General features: G+C 35.5%; 1 protein-coding gene across 6 annotated transcripts; it reads left to right on the forward strand.

Annotated features, from left to right (window-relative positions):
• The first annotated feature begins 11 nt into the window (after positions 1–11).
• Positions 12–17,657, forward strand: LOC124302511 (mediator of RNA polymerase II transcription subunit 12). 6 transcript variants are annotated; one of them, XR_006907720.1, is made up of 14 exons: positions 15–1,049; positions 1,735–2,393; positions 3,091–3,871; positions 3,980–4,302; positions 4,373–4,904; positions 5,010–5,606; positions 5,736–7,411; positions 7,723–8,103; positions 9,766–10,225; positions 11,291–11,559; positions 12,110–12,274; positions 15,902–16,073; positions 16,172–16,262; positions 17,249–17,657. XR_006907720.1 is itself a non-coding variant. In XM_046758758.1 (13 exons), exons 1-12 carry the CDS (start codon positions 506–508, stop codon positions 16,070–16,072), a joined length of 6,558 nt encoding a protein of 2,185 aa, XP_046614714.1. In that variant the 5' UTR covers positions 15–505; the 3' UTR covers position 16,073; positions 17,249–17,657. The 6 variants fall into 6 exon arrangements, 2 of the variants coding, with proteins under 2 accessions (XP_046614714.1, XP_046614713.1); XR_006907722.1 differs by having other exon boundaries at positions 12–1,049; positions 15,905–16,262; XR_006907723.1 differs by lacking the exons at positions 16,172–16,262; positions 17,249–17,657 and adding an exon at positions 14,015–14,294 and having other exon boundaries at positions 12–1,049; positions 15,902–16,040.
• Positions 17,658–17,700: the final 43 nt, after the last annotated feature.

Here is a 17,700-nt window from a genome sequence, read left to right on the forward strand (position 1 = left end):
CCTAGGGAATTCTTTAGTGTGTAGGCGGCTTATTTCAGGTCGTAGTCATTTAAAGCTGTGTAACCGTAGAAAATGCCAAGATGGCGTTGTGGACAACTTGCCCCAAGGATGACAAGTTCGGTGAAATTTTAATCGCCTACAGAGTTTAAAATACGGTTTTAACCATGTATATATTAAAAAACAGTATTCTGCTACTATACACGATCTATTTTTCTGTAAGCAATGAAAATTAATTTTTTTTTTTGTTTTTTCTACGTTGTCAACTTTTAAAGGTTATATATTGCATTGATCTCTCGTTCAAAATGCTGTATATATTCATTCATCCTGTGTCGTTTTATTAAAGTTTTGTGAACTTTATGTGTGTTTAACTAATTGTCTGATCGCCAGCTTCGACATAATTTTTTTTTTTATATTATTTTGAAGGTTATAGTCTCGTTTAATTCCACTTTAAATTTGTGAACTGTACATGGGTTCCTGTTGTCTTTGATCCCGGTTTTTACTTACCATGATGAGCATATTGTATGAAAAACGGCCTTTAAAAAGGCCAAGATTAGGCCCTCCCGACGTATATCCACAAGAGCCTAAGCAAAAGGAGGATGAGCTTACACTAGTAAACGTTAAACATGGTTTTGCCACAATGCCTCAATTATCCGATGAATTTGGATCAGCCAGGCAATGTAATGTCACTGCTGCAAAAGTTGGTGCATATTTCAACGGTATACTTGCTAAGAAAGAAGAATTTGCCACGATGCCTGATACGGGAAGAAAGAGACAGCAGATTAATCCTAAGGATAATTTTTGGCCTGTAACTGCCAGAACTAAAAATGGGATTGAAGCTTGGTTCAAAGATCTGTCTGGCTGTAAGCCTTTGCTGGCCTTGGCCAAGAAAGCCCCTAATTTTAACAAGAAAGAAGAAATTTTTATGATGTTATGTGAATATCAAGTACCGATGCTGAGAGCCGCTTGGTTTATTAAATTAAGTTCTGCTTATACCGTTGCTGTTTCTGAAGCAAAAATTAAGAAAAGACAATTACCTGATCCAACAACTGGTAAGATTCAAAACAGAAAAGTACAATAAATAATAAAACGATATGTGTTGTTACAATCTATCAGATTTGTAATTTTCATTATATGAGTCAGACAGATATCTCGAACACTTGATCCAAAATTATTATACTCACAAAATGGGTACAGACTGGAAAATAGAAATCACACATTGTTTTTTAGTTTATCATTATTGATCTTCAATATTCACAGGTTGTTTTACAAATTTGACGAAATGCTATATCATACGTCATAAAAGACTGTTAGAATTCCATTTGAAATATTAAAGGGTACTAAAAAGTAATTTTAATGTAGTAATGCATTTTTAGAAAAATTCGTTTTTCCACAACTAGAGGTTTGTCTGAAATTATAATCAGTAAAGCATAATGAACCAAATTAGACTCATATTTTATTAACTCAACTCTTTCAAAGTCATTCTACAGTTGTAGAATAGTGATTTCTTATTTAATGTTTCGTTACTTTAACTTGACTGACTTCACATTCGTCAGAACTTAGCTTCCTTGTTATGATACAAAATACATACTAATTATTTTGTTGAATTCTCATCAATGAACTTATGAATCGGGTTGGTAAGAATTTTCTTATTTCAAATAATCTATAAATTTAAGTAGAGTGAAAATAAATATTTATGGGGCAATAAATACAATTGATCCTTTATTTTTCTTTTAGAATGGACTGGTACCTTAATAAAATTTCTAAAAGATCAGCTGACCAAATTACAAGAATATTATCACATGAATCACAATATCTCTAATGGCATGAGCAACAGTACCAATGGTAGTAATCTGAATAATAACAGCACCAATAATACTGTGAATAATCAACCAACTACACCAAACCCAAATCCTGGGACAACTGCGGGTCCAGCTATGAACGAAGATCATAAATTAGCACTTAAACAGTGGCATTACTGTATTCAATTAGCCAAATACATGTTTGAGGAAGGATTGCTCGATAGGCAAGAACTGTTACAATGGATCTTAGAACTTCTCGATAAAATGAGATCTGCTCCGTTGGATGATGGGATTTTGAAGCTCTTATTACCATTGGCTTTGCAATATCTAGAAGAGTTTGTTCAGTCGGAGTTGTTAGCTAGAAAATTGGCATACTTATGCTGTCGTAAAATCGCACAGATGTGCAGCAATGTAGAAAACAGCAATAATCCTCAAAGTCCTATGGTCACTGCCTCTGTAAAATCAGAAGTGAGTAATATAAAAGAGAATCCCATTGCTCCAATGCCGGTTAATCCATTTACCGTGACTTTCAACGACTATATTAACTGTCCACATCACAGAGACATAATCTTGGGATTATCTGCTATAATTCAGGTACCTTTTTAATTATGTAGGGTAAGTTTTATTTGGTCGTCACCAAATTAGACACAAGTCATTTTAATTGACGAATAATATAAACACATACAACTACTCTACACAAAGGTTTTTGAAGAACACTGTCTTTGGTGCAGAAACTAACTTGAGAACGACAAATTTATTTTAGAAACACGCATTTAAACGCATCTAACGATCGTTCTTCATAAAAGATAATCAGTCGTTCTTCCCTCATTAGAAATTAAGTTTTATAAACTATGTTTATGCTTCGTTATTACTTATCACATTTGCTAAAGGTAGAACTTGCAAAATCATTATTTTAGTATTTTATTATTTTCATCAAGAACTAACCCACGTCGAAATAGGAGTGCATTTTTTCATATCAACTCTTACATGTAATTTTATAAATTGGCCAACTAGAATATTATTTCAAGAGACATTTTTGAAATGCTTATCCAGAAGAAACCTTTGAACATATACCCAAGTGGTTTGTATTTAAGGAAAGTGAGTAGAATGGAAGCTTTTCCAATCTAGTTAAATTGATCTTCAACAAATTTATGACTCAATGAGGTTTTTTATTTCGTTTCCTGTTCAATATTGCTTGTGCCTCATCAGCTTTGACTAAGATAATCTATTCTTAGTCTGTACAATCAGTAGACCAATCTTCTAATTTCTCTAATTACCTATAAATCCTTAGGTAATTACAATCGAGTGTCCGACCGCCTTAGTTTGGAATAGTGTCGGAGAAGGTAAAGCACCATCAGTTTTAAATGGGTCTCCATTAGATCATCTGCCTAGTCCTCCATCAGCTTTACCATGCCCCCCTGCCAGTTCGATAAATCCGACGATGAAACAGATCAAGGTTGCTCAAGAAAGTATTCGCAGACGATCATTAGCTGCTGAAGGCCGATGGTCGTGTGACAAATGGCAGCAGAGTAGTGCCGGTATGACAACGACTAAGGTTTTAGCTGCTCTGGATGCTTTAGATCGTCATAGTTTTGACAGAATGGATGCCTTAAACTCTCTGGATACACTGTATGCTAAAATATTCACTGCTACACCTAAGGAAAATACAAATGAGAGAGACACGAAAGTTGAATATTCTCCGCAGCAAGATGCCGCTATTATAGAAATTTTATGTGAATGGGCGGTAAGTTCGGAACGATGGGGCGAGCATAGAGCAATGGCTGTGGCTAAGTTATTGGAAAAACGTCAGAGTGAAGCTACTGGAGAAACTAATGATAATGATGACAAAGACAGTGTTTGTAGTAATGCTTCACCACCAGGGTTGCCAATTTTTCAACCGCTGCTCATGAAATTTCTAGATACCGATGCTCCGATTTTAGACCATAGTTCTTCCCAGTCCAAAGCACAGTTCACCAATTTGGTTCACTTATTTTCCGAGCTTATTCGTCACGACGTCTTTTCGCATGACGCATATATGTGTACTTTGATATCTCGAGGGGATCTGATCCAAGGTAATTGTTCGTTACATTAAAACATTAGAGTATCAAAGTTGAAGGTATTCTACGATTGGCAAACATTATTACTAAGTTCTACTGAAGTAAGGTCTATTAATATTACAGGACCAGCTGCTAGTAAACCAAGTACACCGAACAATCGTGAACCAATAGACGAAGACAGCTTATTTCCTGGAATTGATTTGAAACCAGCTAAATTGGAAGTGCCGGATCACGGAAGAACAATGGATTATGATGATAGTAAAATTGATGATGATTTAGATAAGTTGCTACAACATATTAAAGAAGATCAACAGAATAGCATGGATGCTCCAGACAGTCCAAAGGAAGATGCCTTGGGTGGCCATAACGCACATGATGGGCTAGATTCTAAAAGTCCAAATCCATGTAGACATTTACTTTATACTACACATTTTCCATTGCCACAGGTATGATTTCGTACTTATAGATTTGAACAGAAGGATATTGGAAAATTTCTGAAACTTTTTATTGTTTCAGGATGAAACCTGCAGTCAACATGACTGCAATCAACGCCACGTTCTGTTATATGGTGTAGGACGAGTACGAGACGAAGCAAGACATGTCGTTAGAAAAATGACAAAAGAAATTTGCAAATTATTTGGAAAAAAATTTAGCATCGATGTTGCAGAAGGTGGCAAAGTAAAAAAACACTCACGGAGTGAATTCAATTTTGAAGCTGTTACTCAAAAGTTTCAAAACTTGAGTTATTTTGACCAACACGTCGTCACGTGGCAATGTGCTACACAAGTCATTGAAATGCTAAACACATTTGCATTAGCCGGATCATCTTACTTACCTGTTCAGGAACATGTCGCATTCTTATTTGACCTAATGGAACTTGCGCTGAACATATACGGACTTATTGATGTTTGTATTCAGATATTGAAAGAACTGCCAGAGATTGAAGCACAATTGACAGTCAGAAATAGTCAGCTCATCAGAAGTTACACCACGAGCTTGAGTTTATATGTTGTCGGAGTGCTAAGGCGATATCATTGTTGTTTATTACGTAAGTTATTTTTCAAACTTTGACCATGATAATATATATATTCTGTTGTATACCCCTTCTCCATAATTACGTATTTTTAATCATCCAAATTTATTCAACTTGCAGTTGCTCCAGAACAAACAACAGCAGTGTTTGATCTCCTCTGCAAAGTTGTCAAGCATGTTTCGAATCCAAGTGACTGTAGCTCTGCTGAACGTTGCGTTTTGGCACATCTGTACGATTTGTACTCAAGTTGTTCATTATTGAAGACAAAACCCCACGGTGTGGAAGCTTTCAGTAATGCATACCCTAAAATTCGAACAGCTTTGTACAGCGCATTACAACCAACTCCATCGAACCACGTTTACAATTCTCAATTCATGATTGATGTCTTTAGTAGTCCGAGACGTAGTGGAAAAATTGAGCCTCAATGGGCCAGACAGCTGAACGAAACTCCGGCGAATCGTTATAGCTTTGTATGCAATGCAATTATTGTTGCTGTGAGCAGTGAGACAGATAATGATAAATTAAATGACGTTGCGATAATTTGCGCAGAGCTCACAGCCTGCTGTAATGCTCTGAGTGCCGAGTGGTTGGGTGTCTTAATGGCATTATGTTGTTCATCCAACAGTTCATCATTTTATATCGATGTTTTAAATCAAGTTGATGTTCAAAATTTGAATGTCCGTAATTCTTTGGCCGTGTTTACATCGATTTTGATTGGTAAATATTCTGATACTATTTTTAAACAATTGAAAGATTTCGAGTAATAATTGGGCTGATTCAAAGATTACGGTCGTGTTGTAAATCTCTATCACTATATCCACTATAATTTGTGTGATTGTGTTGCAGCCAGACACTGCTTCTCCTTGGAAGATTTTGTAGTGCACATAGCATTGCCGTCTCTTGTAAAGGCTTGTAATGAAGGCCGCGGTGATGCGGATATGGAAGCTGAAGCAGGTGCTCTGTTAACTTGCCACTTACTTCTACAACTATTCAAAACAGTCGAGTGCCCACAACCGGCTTTATATTCAGTTAGCACCAGTCCGCATCCGCTGCCCAGTGGGAATTTGAGACGTTACAGTATAAAACTTAGCTGTGACAGACACCTGCTAGCAGCTGCCCACAATAATATCAGAGTCGGACCTGTATTAGCAGTTTTAAAAGCGATTCTGGTTGTTGGTGATGCTACAGCAGGTAAACTGCCGCCTAAAAAACCAGACATTCCAATGGCTCACTCTAATAAAGCTGGTCCAGGCAGCGTGGGTGCTAGTGAGAGAGAGTCTATTAGTCACATATTGGGCACCAGTGACATTTTAGGCGGAGGCGATGACTTGGGTCTCGACCTTGGATTATCATCAAGCAATGTTAACATGGAGACAGAAAATGTTAAAGGTTTGTCAGCTTTTGCTCAGCATGTATTGCGCCAGATATGCAGTCAAGAATGGGTGCTGGAAAGGTGTCTACAAAATCCCGAAGAACTGTGTCATCCCGACATGCTTTTGGACAACATGTTAACTCCTCGTCAAGCTCAAAGATTATTGCACATGATATGTTATCCTGACACGCTTATAGACACATTTTTAGACCAGAAAACGCACATCACCAATATACTGGAAAACCTCGAACAATGGAGTCTACGAATGTCTTGGCTTGACTTGCAGCTTATGTACAAACAATATCCAGCAGGTTCGAGTGATTTAACGCAATGGTTAGATACTGTGGCTAAAGCAGCAATTGACGTGTTCCAACTGAACACTACCTCCGGTAAACCGGACAAGAAGTCAGGTTCTATATGGTTGGTAGCACCTTTGGTATCGAAGCTGCCTAGTGCTGTACAAGGTCGTGTTTTAAAAGTAGCTGGACAAGTGTTGGAATCTGGTAATTGGTCTAAAGCAAGCAGAGAAAAAGGCAGATCGAAATCACCGTCTCTGTTCAATCATCAGCCATTTTTATCTCTAGTATTAACCTGTTTAAAAGGACAAGATGATCAAAGGGAAGGGTTGTTAACATCTTTGCACTCACAGTTGACACAATTTTTGAATATGAGCAAGGAAGAAAAAAATATTGGTTTGGAAGATCCAAAAACCAGGGAAGTGTTGCAGGATGCTCTTCAACTGAGGTTCAGTTTGGTGGGTGGAGTTTTTGACACAATTCAAAGAAATACCACCGTAACAACTGACTGGGCGATCTTGTTTGTACAATTGATTAGTTATGGTGTCATAGACTTGAACAATAATTCAGAACTATTTACAACGGTAATAGATATGTTAGCAACTCTAATACATTCCACGCTTGTTTCGGATTCGCAGTCTGAGAAAGATGAAAACAAAAAGCATTATCAGAATCTGATGAAAAAACTTAAGAAGGAATTGGGTGATAGAAATTCACAGAGCATACAATTTGTAAGACAGTTGTTACCTTTGCCCAAAGTGACAATGGAAGTTATCACATGCGAACCTGTCGGCTGCTTGACGGATACAAAGGGCAACAAGATAGCTGGATTTGACAGCATTGATAAAAAACAGGTAACTCATTGAAGAATATGTGTTACGCCACATAATTGATTCATAGAATTTTACACACATTGTGTCTGGTTTGTTAATACAAGTTTAATTGTAAAATATGTACCAAAATGGGGAAAAAATTTCCCTCGATCATGGTGAAGAACAGAAAAATCAATCTGAATTATAACAAAATTTTTTGGAACAGCTAGAGAATGTCTTTACATATATATTACACATTCTTACTCTTGATACGATATCAGTCTGACATTTAATCAGTAATGTAATTTTTCTGTTTATTTCTCATACTGGTCATAAATTTCTTTTATTAATAGGGTTTACAAGTATGTGACTCACAAAAAGTATCTGCTTGGGAGTTATTAGAAGGGCATAAAAATCCAGCACCACTATCTTGGGCCTGGTTTCGAGCTGTGAAAATGGAAAGAAAACCACTGACTTATCAAGGAGCTCAAAAGTTGCTACGTTATCATACTCATAGTGCAATAAAACCTGCAAGTCATTATTTAGACCCACCGCCACTACCTCCCGAAGATTTAGAACCAGATAAAAAGGAATCAGAACCTGGAAAAGCTGATACACCAATGAGTGTTGAATCCCCTGGCAGAACAGGCAAAGGAAAGGCTATGAAACCTAGAAAACCTAGAAAAAATAAAGGCGCAGCTACTCCAACGGCACCAATACCTCAGCAAATGCAGGTAAATTGTGACTTTCATAATGTATTTCCGAAAAACCCGTGTTATTCACGGGTAAATTGCTTAACAGAACGGACACAGATATGCTGACTTTGTACCAGGAAGTAAACTGTTGCTTCAACTTTTTTCTGGTAACCGTTGTGTTTTTTCAAGTTATCAACGAATTGCATGCATACTTTTGACACTATCATTTCGAATAGGATCGAATTTTTCACAATCTTACACATTTCACATGAGACATGATCTTACTATTCACAACAAAATGATGAACAGTACAAATCAAGGTTGACAATGAAGTTTTATGTGGCTATAATTAGAATGAAGGTATGTAATGCAAAACCAGATAGTTGGCCATACAGTGGGTCCCGCAGTAAAATAGATAATTATTTTCCTTAGTACAAATAGATTAATTTGCTCATTTTTATATCAGCCAATGAATTTACTTCTGCAGTCAATTCTTATATTTGATAAGATATTTTTGTTCCGTATTTTGAAGTTTATTATTCATATTCCTAGTTTGGAGTAACTCTTACAGTCCATTCATTTTCTCCTTTAATGAGGTAGATGAGTTGAAGTTCTTGACCGTGTAGATATTATGAATATTTGATTTTGTTGGATGTCGGTCAGGGTTGGAATGATGCACATTAAGCAATCAATTTTATTTTCTGTACAACGTTTCGGCAGGCTTCACCTACCAACATCACGTTTCTTTAATATAAATAATAACACACTGTTATATGACTTACACTTGTTCACCAACTGTCACATTAAGAATATAGCACAGCTAGGTAATTATTCATCTCTATTGCATCTAAATGATTTATAGTGTTTTTAAATTTCTTAATGTACATAAATGCCAACGTTTAATATTTTATCTAATTGTTTAAACTGCTATGGAAGATTAAATTATCTAACACTTGCATAAATCGACATTCCTTAACGCTTGCTACTTGCATGGTGCTCGAGAAGGAAGTGAATACCAACCTTAGTATACTAATCGAATTGTTCTTTTAGTGGTTAATTTTAACGACAGTATGTGATAGTCAAGTACCTGTTTACATATTTGTTTGTGTACTGACCTCATTGTTTAGACAACAATTTAGATGATGTCCGAATAGAGTTGACTCAATTTTTGTCTGTCAGTTCTTTTGTTGACTGTATTGTCTTTAGATATATATATTATTTCCTTGATAAGCCTCTTATGCCCGTTGGTTTTTTTGTCAATTATTTTTACATTTCTCAAATTCGAAACTGTGCCCTTCAACCAACCCTGACTGTCATACAACGAAATCAAATTTTCATTTAATGAGATAGGAAAGGAATGTTGAACACTTGATACTACATAGATTTTGATCCACAATTCATACCAATAATGTATCGTTTAAATACCAAAATGGGGGGTACAAGAAATAAGCAGGCGTCAAGTTGTAAAAGGGTACTTTCTGAACCATCTCTTAGCTGTTGGAAAAAGTGTGTTAATTCAAAAGATTCTAATGCTCCATCAAAACGCTGAATGTTTGTTATTAATCCTTGCTTTAAATACACAAAGAAAGGATCTTGTATGATTAATAGTTTCTCAATTTATCAAAGAAAAGGATTTGCTAGTAACTTTTATGCATTGTGTATATAAACAAATTATTTATGCACAATATTTTTTTATTTCAGCAACAAGGTCCACCGCAAATGCAACAGATACCGTATGGTCAACAACCGCAGGTGGTACAACAACAAGCAATGTTCCCCGGGCAACCGCAACAACCGCAACAGCAATGGTACCCAAATCAACAAGGACCAACACCACAGCAGCAGTATGGTTACGGACAGCAAATTCCACCTGCTCAAGTCAGTGGTCATCGATACGAACGTCCTGGCATGAATAACCAGTCGAAACAGGCACTATCCAATATGCTACGCCTTCGCGTACCATCCAATCAGTTTATGGGAGGACAACAACAGCCTGGTGCACCCCCAGGACCTGGACCAGCTGCATACCAGGGTATGCAGAGACCACAGTTCATTAGACAACAATTGCGAACACAGCATGCTGGCCCAGGATTAAATCCCCAGCAAACTATGTTCCCACCACAACAGCAGCAGCAAGGAATATATGCTGGGATGCAACAAGGTAATTTATATTGAACTTTTTCACATTGTACGGTATTATACGTTATCTAGATAATTTCATTTATAATAATCATTTTGAGTAAATTTGTTCGTCTTATAGAGTCAATGCGTGTGAAGTTCATCTTTCATCTTCATCTACACTGATCACAAAAATGAAGGGGGCACCCATTATTTGTTTGCAAAAACCAAGAATTTTAAAGGTGCAAAACACTCATTCAAAAATCCGTTAAAAAGTATTTTGAAGCTTGAAATAGCTTGCCTAATAATAATGACCTGCGTAGTCCATACTAACATTTTAAAGATTAGAGATTCTTCTGTTCAAAACCCTTCAAATTGGTTCTAACGTGTTCCAACACATTCAATTTTAAACAGAAACGCAGGATTGTAATGTTACCTATGGTATTAGAGTTACTCGAGGTGTACCAGGTGAAGTTGCATGGCCGAATTTAGACCTAGTTTAATCAGTTTTTCACATGAATTTTTCGCAGAGTTATCCAACTTTCAAATTGCTAGTCTTCTAAAGTAAAAAAGGGTGACCCCTTAATTTTTGGGACCAATGGTGATAAATCAACTGCTCACCTTCATATTTTTTTTAAGGTATAAAGATGAAATAAACTGCTTCCTGAAACATAGGTGACACCATTCGAAGTCAAGACTCTGATGTGATTTTGAAAAAACATATCTTTCATTATTTCATCAAATTTAGGCTGTCTGGTTCATCCCGCTAAATCTTTTGTTACCTCAACAAAAAAATTAATCACAGCAACAATATACTTTTCAGTACCTACATAGGAATATTTTGACAAATGAACAATACTTCTTTCTCGGTGTATTAAGAATCTTCCCTTCTTATTCTTATCATTTTAATTATCTGGATAAAATCGATCATAATCTGACCTAGATGAATTTGTGTATGAATAATCTTATCTTCATCATGATAATCATACTGATTATCTTGTAGAACACTGTTTAGTGCGAATCGTTGGCCTTGTGTAAAGCTAAAGCATCAAGAGTTATTTAGAATCATTAATCGATTGATATTTATAAGATCGATGGTCACTTTCAGGAATGAATCAAAACTATGCAGGTTACGGAGGGCAACAAATGTTGCCACAGCAGCAACAGCAGCAAATGTTACAGCAGCCGCAGCAGCAGCAGCAGCAACAGCAGCAACAACAGCAACAACAACAACAGCAGCAACAACAAGGCATGATGAATCAGCAGCAGAATATGATGTTCCAGAATCCACAGCAAATGATTGGTGCTCAAAGAGGACAAGAATATATGCCGCAGCAAAGAATGCAGCCAGGTACTGCCCGGCCGCCTTATCATCAGGTATGAAGAATCAAAATGAAAGTGTACTATATTACAGTGTATTTCACGTAAATATTTCATGTAAATATATCCAGTAGATTTTATAAGAAACAACATGAATGGGCAAGGAGAGATGATACTACATTTACTATATTTTCGTCAATTTATTCTTGTTATTCATGATACGGCACCTACTGTGTCCGGTCCATGACGACCAATTTCGAAGCCCAAGTCCTTGTAACATCCATACATATACGTATGAACTTTTATATAAACAAACAGAAACACGTAACTTATAGCTGAGAATTATCGGATGTCTAACACTCAGGAGAAATATACAAGTTTGAGAAAGTTATAGGAAAATGATGGGAAAAGGAGTTAAGCCTGCTTAAGTTACAGTTGCATTCAGGTCTTCAATTGGACTTTGAAAAAACTAGAATTAGCAAGAAACTTATATACAGTTCAGTGGCTAGACACCCCGAATTAGAAGTTTCACCCAAATATTCAATATCGTACATATCATACATATTTAGAGCTACTAGTATTTTGTTGCATTCAACGTATTTTAAAGGCACCAAACGTCACAATGAACACTATGGGGCCAATGGGTGGGGGAGTTCAAAATCAACCAGCTCCTCCATATAGACAAGCTAGTGGCAAGCCTGGTTCAGTTGGAGTTGCTGGTGTTGGAGCAGGTGGTGTTGGGTTACAGCAACAAAATCAACAATTCCAACAGGTAAAGTTCATGCACTCCAAGAACTTTTTGATTCTACTTCTAATTGTTGCATTGTTCCAAATACAAGTCAACCCTTAATGTAAGTGGACTACAAGAAGTTCGCCTTATATTCAGAACAATACAATGTATGCTGAAACTTAGCGTAATGCATTAATAATTTTAATCTAATGTTGGTCTTAAACTACTCGTGCATTTGATAAACATTTGTTGTGTGATATATAACAGGATATAGCACGTGAGCTGGATCAGTTGTCTCTCGGATATTTTGTTAATTCTGCATGTCGATCGTCTTTGGAAAATTGAATTATCGTCCCAATGAATTGTCTAAGTAATAATGCATTTATTAAATCATTTACAATCGAAAGTTTCTAGCAATTTAAAAATTAATGACTCTATCGTCAACATGGCTAGGGTATAAGTTTTTCTTTCAATAGACGTTGATAGCAACAAAACAAGGGAAATATAACCGCAAAAAAGTTGATTTTTTAATTATTGATTTAAAAATATATTTTCAAAAGATGAAAGCTTTTCAAAAATTAGACACATCTATACAGGGTGAGTCAATTGAAACACCGAGAATGGAAGGAGCCTAGTTGCGTTCATATCAAAATAAGGTTGGAGGTCTACATACAGGTATTCAGTGGTAATAAGAAATAAAGTTACGATATGACAATAAGAGTTCTATTTGTAATAATGGCTGGTACATTGTATTAAAGTAAACAGTGTTAAAACTGCTCCCCTTCTTTATAGTCCAGTCGGCTTTGCATAGACTGTCACACGGCTTCGGCTACATGTAAACTTCGCACCTTACTTTGATCAACACAACTGAGCTCCTCCTATTCTTGGAGTTTCAATTGACTCACTACAGATTGGCTGAGGGATACGGCTAATTCATCAACCAAGCTCCTCCCATTCTCGGCGTTTCAATTGACTCACCCTGTATGTTAAAGTATTGCAAACGTTCGATATTAATTTGAAAGACGTGTTCTGTGTCGGTTTTGAGAATAAAAATCGTCAACTATAAACCATTGAATTAGTTACAGAAAATCTATTACAAATAAAGCTGTCCTGTTCAGGATAATAAATTGCCTGAGGATGGTGGCCAAAGTGCACTCGACATTTGCACAAAAGATTTGTTGTAAGAACATTAAGCTTGGTAATAGATCTCTAATTTTCAACTTTTCTTATGTCACCAGCCTTATAAAAAAGCATCCGGAAACTGAATTTTTATAAATTTGGAAAGGTTCTATCCTTTAATTGAATTACCAAAAATTAGTTGCAATGGTTGTGTAATCAGTGAGCCACATGTGTTTGCAAATAGGAGATGCAACCCATCTTGCCCTGGAGGAGAATATGTTATGATTATCTTAAGATTACCATTTACATCAGCTCAACTCAATGAGAAATTTGCGAAATATAAATCAGATTTAAGGTAAGAATTGCTAGATGTTGAGACTGCATCATCATCAACGATATAAAAACAAGCCATGAACAAGTTTGCCATATCTTGGCCCAATCGCGCGTTTATCTAAGTACATAGAACTAGGGACATCGTGATCATACCTCTGACTGCCAGCAAAGTCCCACGATGCCAATGCGAAGACACTCAATATTAGACTACGCAATCTTTTTTTACCATTGTTTTGAGTCCTACCCGAAGTATTTTCATTTCTGAATAATAACCGTTGAAACCATGTTCTCTATTATATAGTTTATGTATCTACTTCTTCTTTTTTATAGCACTTTTCGAATTTGCACTAAGCCATTGGGGATAATAAGACAATTGAAACCTGGTTATTGGCGTATTACCAGAAACTCAAAAATGATTTTATAACATGAGCCATTGATTGATCCACTGCATTCAAGAATATGTGTCTAATTTGCACCAGCTAAGTCGGACCTAATATAGTCATAGCTCACCCTATTGAAATAAAAAAATCTGAATAAGCAATACTTCAAATGGGATCACACAAGGGCAGATTCAAGGCCAACACGCTGTGGAAGGGATCGGCAGTTAGAAGTGGGTACTCGGATTCACTATGACTTTAGAAATATTTATTGGTAAAATTAAATCTCAAATATTTCTAGCAGCATTGACAGTACCATTTAGCTATCTGACAATGAGCCCCATCTCTTTAGCCTGCTCGATATCGACTATGAATATTTGATTGAATTTTTTTTGCGCTTGTACGCATTCTGAAACATGGTAATATGAAAAAGTCCGATTTGTCAATGCTTCACCCATTTGTTGAGCTATTGTAACGATGTGGTATTTTCATTAATTTTATCTATCTTTGGGAAATTGTTTAAATAGTAGATATTTTTCCAAACACTATTACCAGAGTAATATCCTATTTAGACGTTTTTCAGAGGCAGATAGTAAGGTGTCCCATATTTAGAGTGTTGACAAATTTTTTCAAGCACACCCTCTAAAATCAATTTCAAATATTTAAAAACATTTGCCTAATTTTCCCAGATTTTATCTCTATTCTAATCCATGCCGACAACAGGATGGATTTCCTCGTTTAAAATACACGTATTTCAGGTATGTTCTCAGTATATAGTTTATTATAAAAGTTATAATGTTCAAAAAATAATATATTTGTAATTGCGTATAATAAAATTGTGTATTTTAAATGGGGATATCCACCCTGTTGTCGGCACGGGTAAGAATTGAGATAAAAATCTGAAAAAATTAGGCAGTTATTTTTGAATTATTTGAAATTGATTTGGGGGTATGCTTCGAATAATTCGACAACATCATAATTATGAGACACCCTAGCAGATACGAAGTGATTACAACGTATAAGTGAGAAAATTCGGAATTTTTCGAAAACATTTTAATACGCTTAAAAATCGTGTTTGATTGTGAGTCGAATATTTTGACTTCCGATGCAACTTTAATACGATTTCACCGCAGTTATTGTTTCATGATTACTTTTTTATGTTAGTTGTGTACATTTACAAGCATGGAATCTGAGCTTTTTTTCACACAATCCTGAGATCCAAATTACACTAAGAAGTGGTTTGTAAACCAGTGCTGGTAGGCGTATGGGTGTACAGACCCTAATATTGTACTTGTAAATAGCAAGGGAAATCTGTTCTCATAAAAGTCTTACCTCCCCAACGACTAGAAACATGCAGAATTAAGAGAATATCTGCAATATTACGCAAAAAGTAACTGAAAAAGCCGCGTAGTTTTCAGTTTTAATTTAATATTCACACATTATTTCAAGACTACATGCACCTAGCTCCTGCTATCGTCATTGATCGGAATCGCTTGTCGCAGAAGCTATTCACCAGAGCACTGCGACATAGCACTGAGAACTATTTGTATATTACGAATTTATACAAGAATGAATTTCAGATGTAGATCCATCAGTTATATTATTCTCTCTTCATACCCTCAATTTATTCAATTATTTTTCAAATAAGATTTTGATTGAAATTTAGTTACCTGCACTGAGTAGTCTTTGAAATTTTACTTTGTTTTACTATTAATAAGTTGGAAAAATAAGAATATATTTATTCCAATCAATTACATGAAAATTAGGGACATCTTTGTTTTTGGAGAAAGAGTCTTCGTATAATATTTCTTTAAAACTGACGTTGAAAACTGACCAACAGCAGGCCATAAATCAGCAACGCATGCGGCATATGCTAGCCATGCAACAACAACAACAACAGCAAGGTGGAGGTGGTGGACAACAGCCGACACCTCAATTGGTAGCTCACCTTCAACGACATTCAAATCAACCACCCCAACATCCTTATCAACATCAACCTCCGCCGTATTAAGGTGACTAAAATATGACTCAATATTTGAAAAAATCGGACAGACATTATCGCCCTATATCTCGAAAAATTATATACATTTTTCATTCGCGGGGATTACAGTTTTTGAAAATCCACATCCAAACAACAAGCTATTATTGTACGCAGAGTTACAATTCAACAGATGAGTTACATGAGGAAATCCAGATAAGAGGTTCTTTTACTTGAGATGAATTATAAAAAATCGATAAATCGAAATTAGTTATGCTATTTTCACTTTCCCCAGGAAAGTTTATTGTTGATACTACTTACACTTAAAAAGTCACCTGGCCTTTTATGCTGGTTTGAAAATGATGTAACGTCAATTTCCAAAGATTTTATATTTTAAAAACATTATCGCGATGGCCATAATGCCCCTGATAGAGAACAATACATAAGTATTGATAATGTGTAGTTGAAGACAGAGTGAAAGTGAATTTCTTGGCATATACATAAAACAACTATTTATACATTTTTAACAGAGGTGTAATATGACTAAATTGTGATATGTAATAAGGAGATTTTTTTACTGGTACAAAATGATGCAACCCTAGTACATATATCCCGGTGATAGTGCAGTTTTGTACTTTTAGCTTTAGATAGTGACACATAGTGAGCAAAATTACTTTCTATATCACCCACCCTTATCCACAGTAATCAATAGTCAACTGTGAAATGTCGAATAAAGGAAAAAAGGATTGCCTAATGTATTCTAATTGGTTTATGAAATCTGTGAATTCTTGCCAAATTTTTTATATATATTGACATTACAAACTATTTTCAACCAAAATATTATGAATCTCTGCATCCTTAATACCCACACAATTGAATTAACGGCCCTGGGTACAAGGAATTAAATATATTGCAAATACACAATAAATTTATTTTAAATATAATATCGTCAGCTTTATGTGACACTTTGTTTAATAATGGAATATCAAGGTAAATTCGTCCATTTTGCTATGTGGGTGATGTGTTAACAAAATAGGCTCATTAACGTAGGATTTTAGTTTTTCTGAAATCAAGTAAGAATAATTTCGTTTTTCTTCTCGTATAACACAGTAAATTAGTATCTGTCAGATTTAATGCTTACGAAATATTCTTTATTTAATTATTGACTATGCTGAGATGTATAAAAATTATTTATTATGTTTTTTGCAGAGTTGCATTTCAGTGAAGCTAATATAGGTGCACCTGAAGCTTGTCTCATATCCGACATTAAATATTGACAAGCAAAAAAATAGATTAAAGTTAATGTGGACGTATGTAAGTGTTAGTGAATTGATTGTATTTAGTTTCAGTTATCACTATCAGTCGCATTGTGGTCTACAGAGACTGTGGATGACACTTGAGTCTCAGCAGTGTTTTAATGAAATGATGAACCAATTCCTGTGTGTAAACTGACGATATTTCATCAGAAAATTGACTGCTACCTGAACCTATATTTCAAGTTGAAATTTCTTCAGGATAATCATGAACATTCAGATCTTTGTGTTCCACATTTTCCAACTCATTGTATGTGTATATACTAGCTATGTAAATTTAAATTAAATGAATATTTGTAAACAAACCACACCATGTCTTCATCTACTTCTAATTATGAAAATAAAAAT

Source organism: Neodiprion virginianus, chromosome 4, assembly GCF_021901495.1.
Source record: "Neodiprion virginianus isolate iyNeoVirg1 chromosome 4, iyNeoVirg1.1, whole genome shotgun sequence".
NCBI classification, from domain to species: Eukaryota; Metazoa; Arthropoda; class Insecta; order Hymenoptera; family Diprionidae; genus Neodiprion; species Neodiprion virginianus.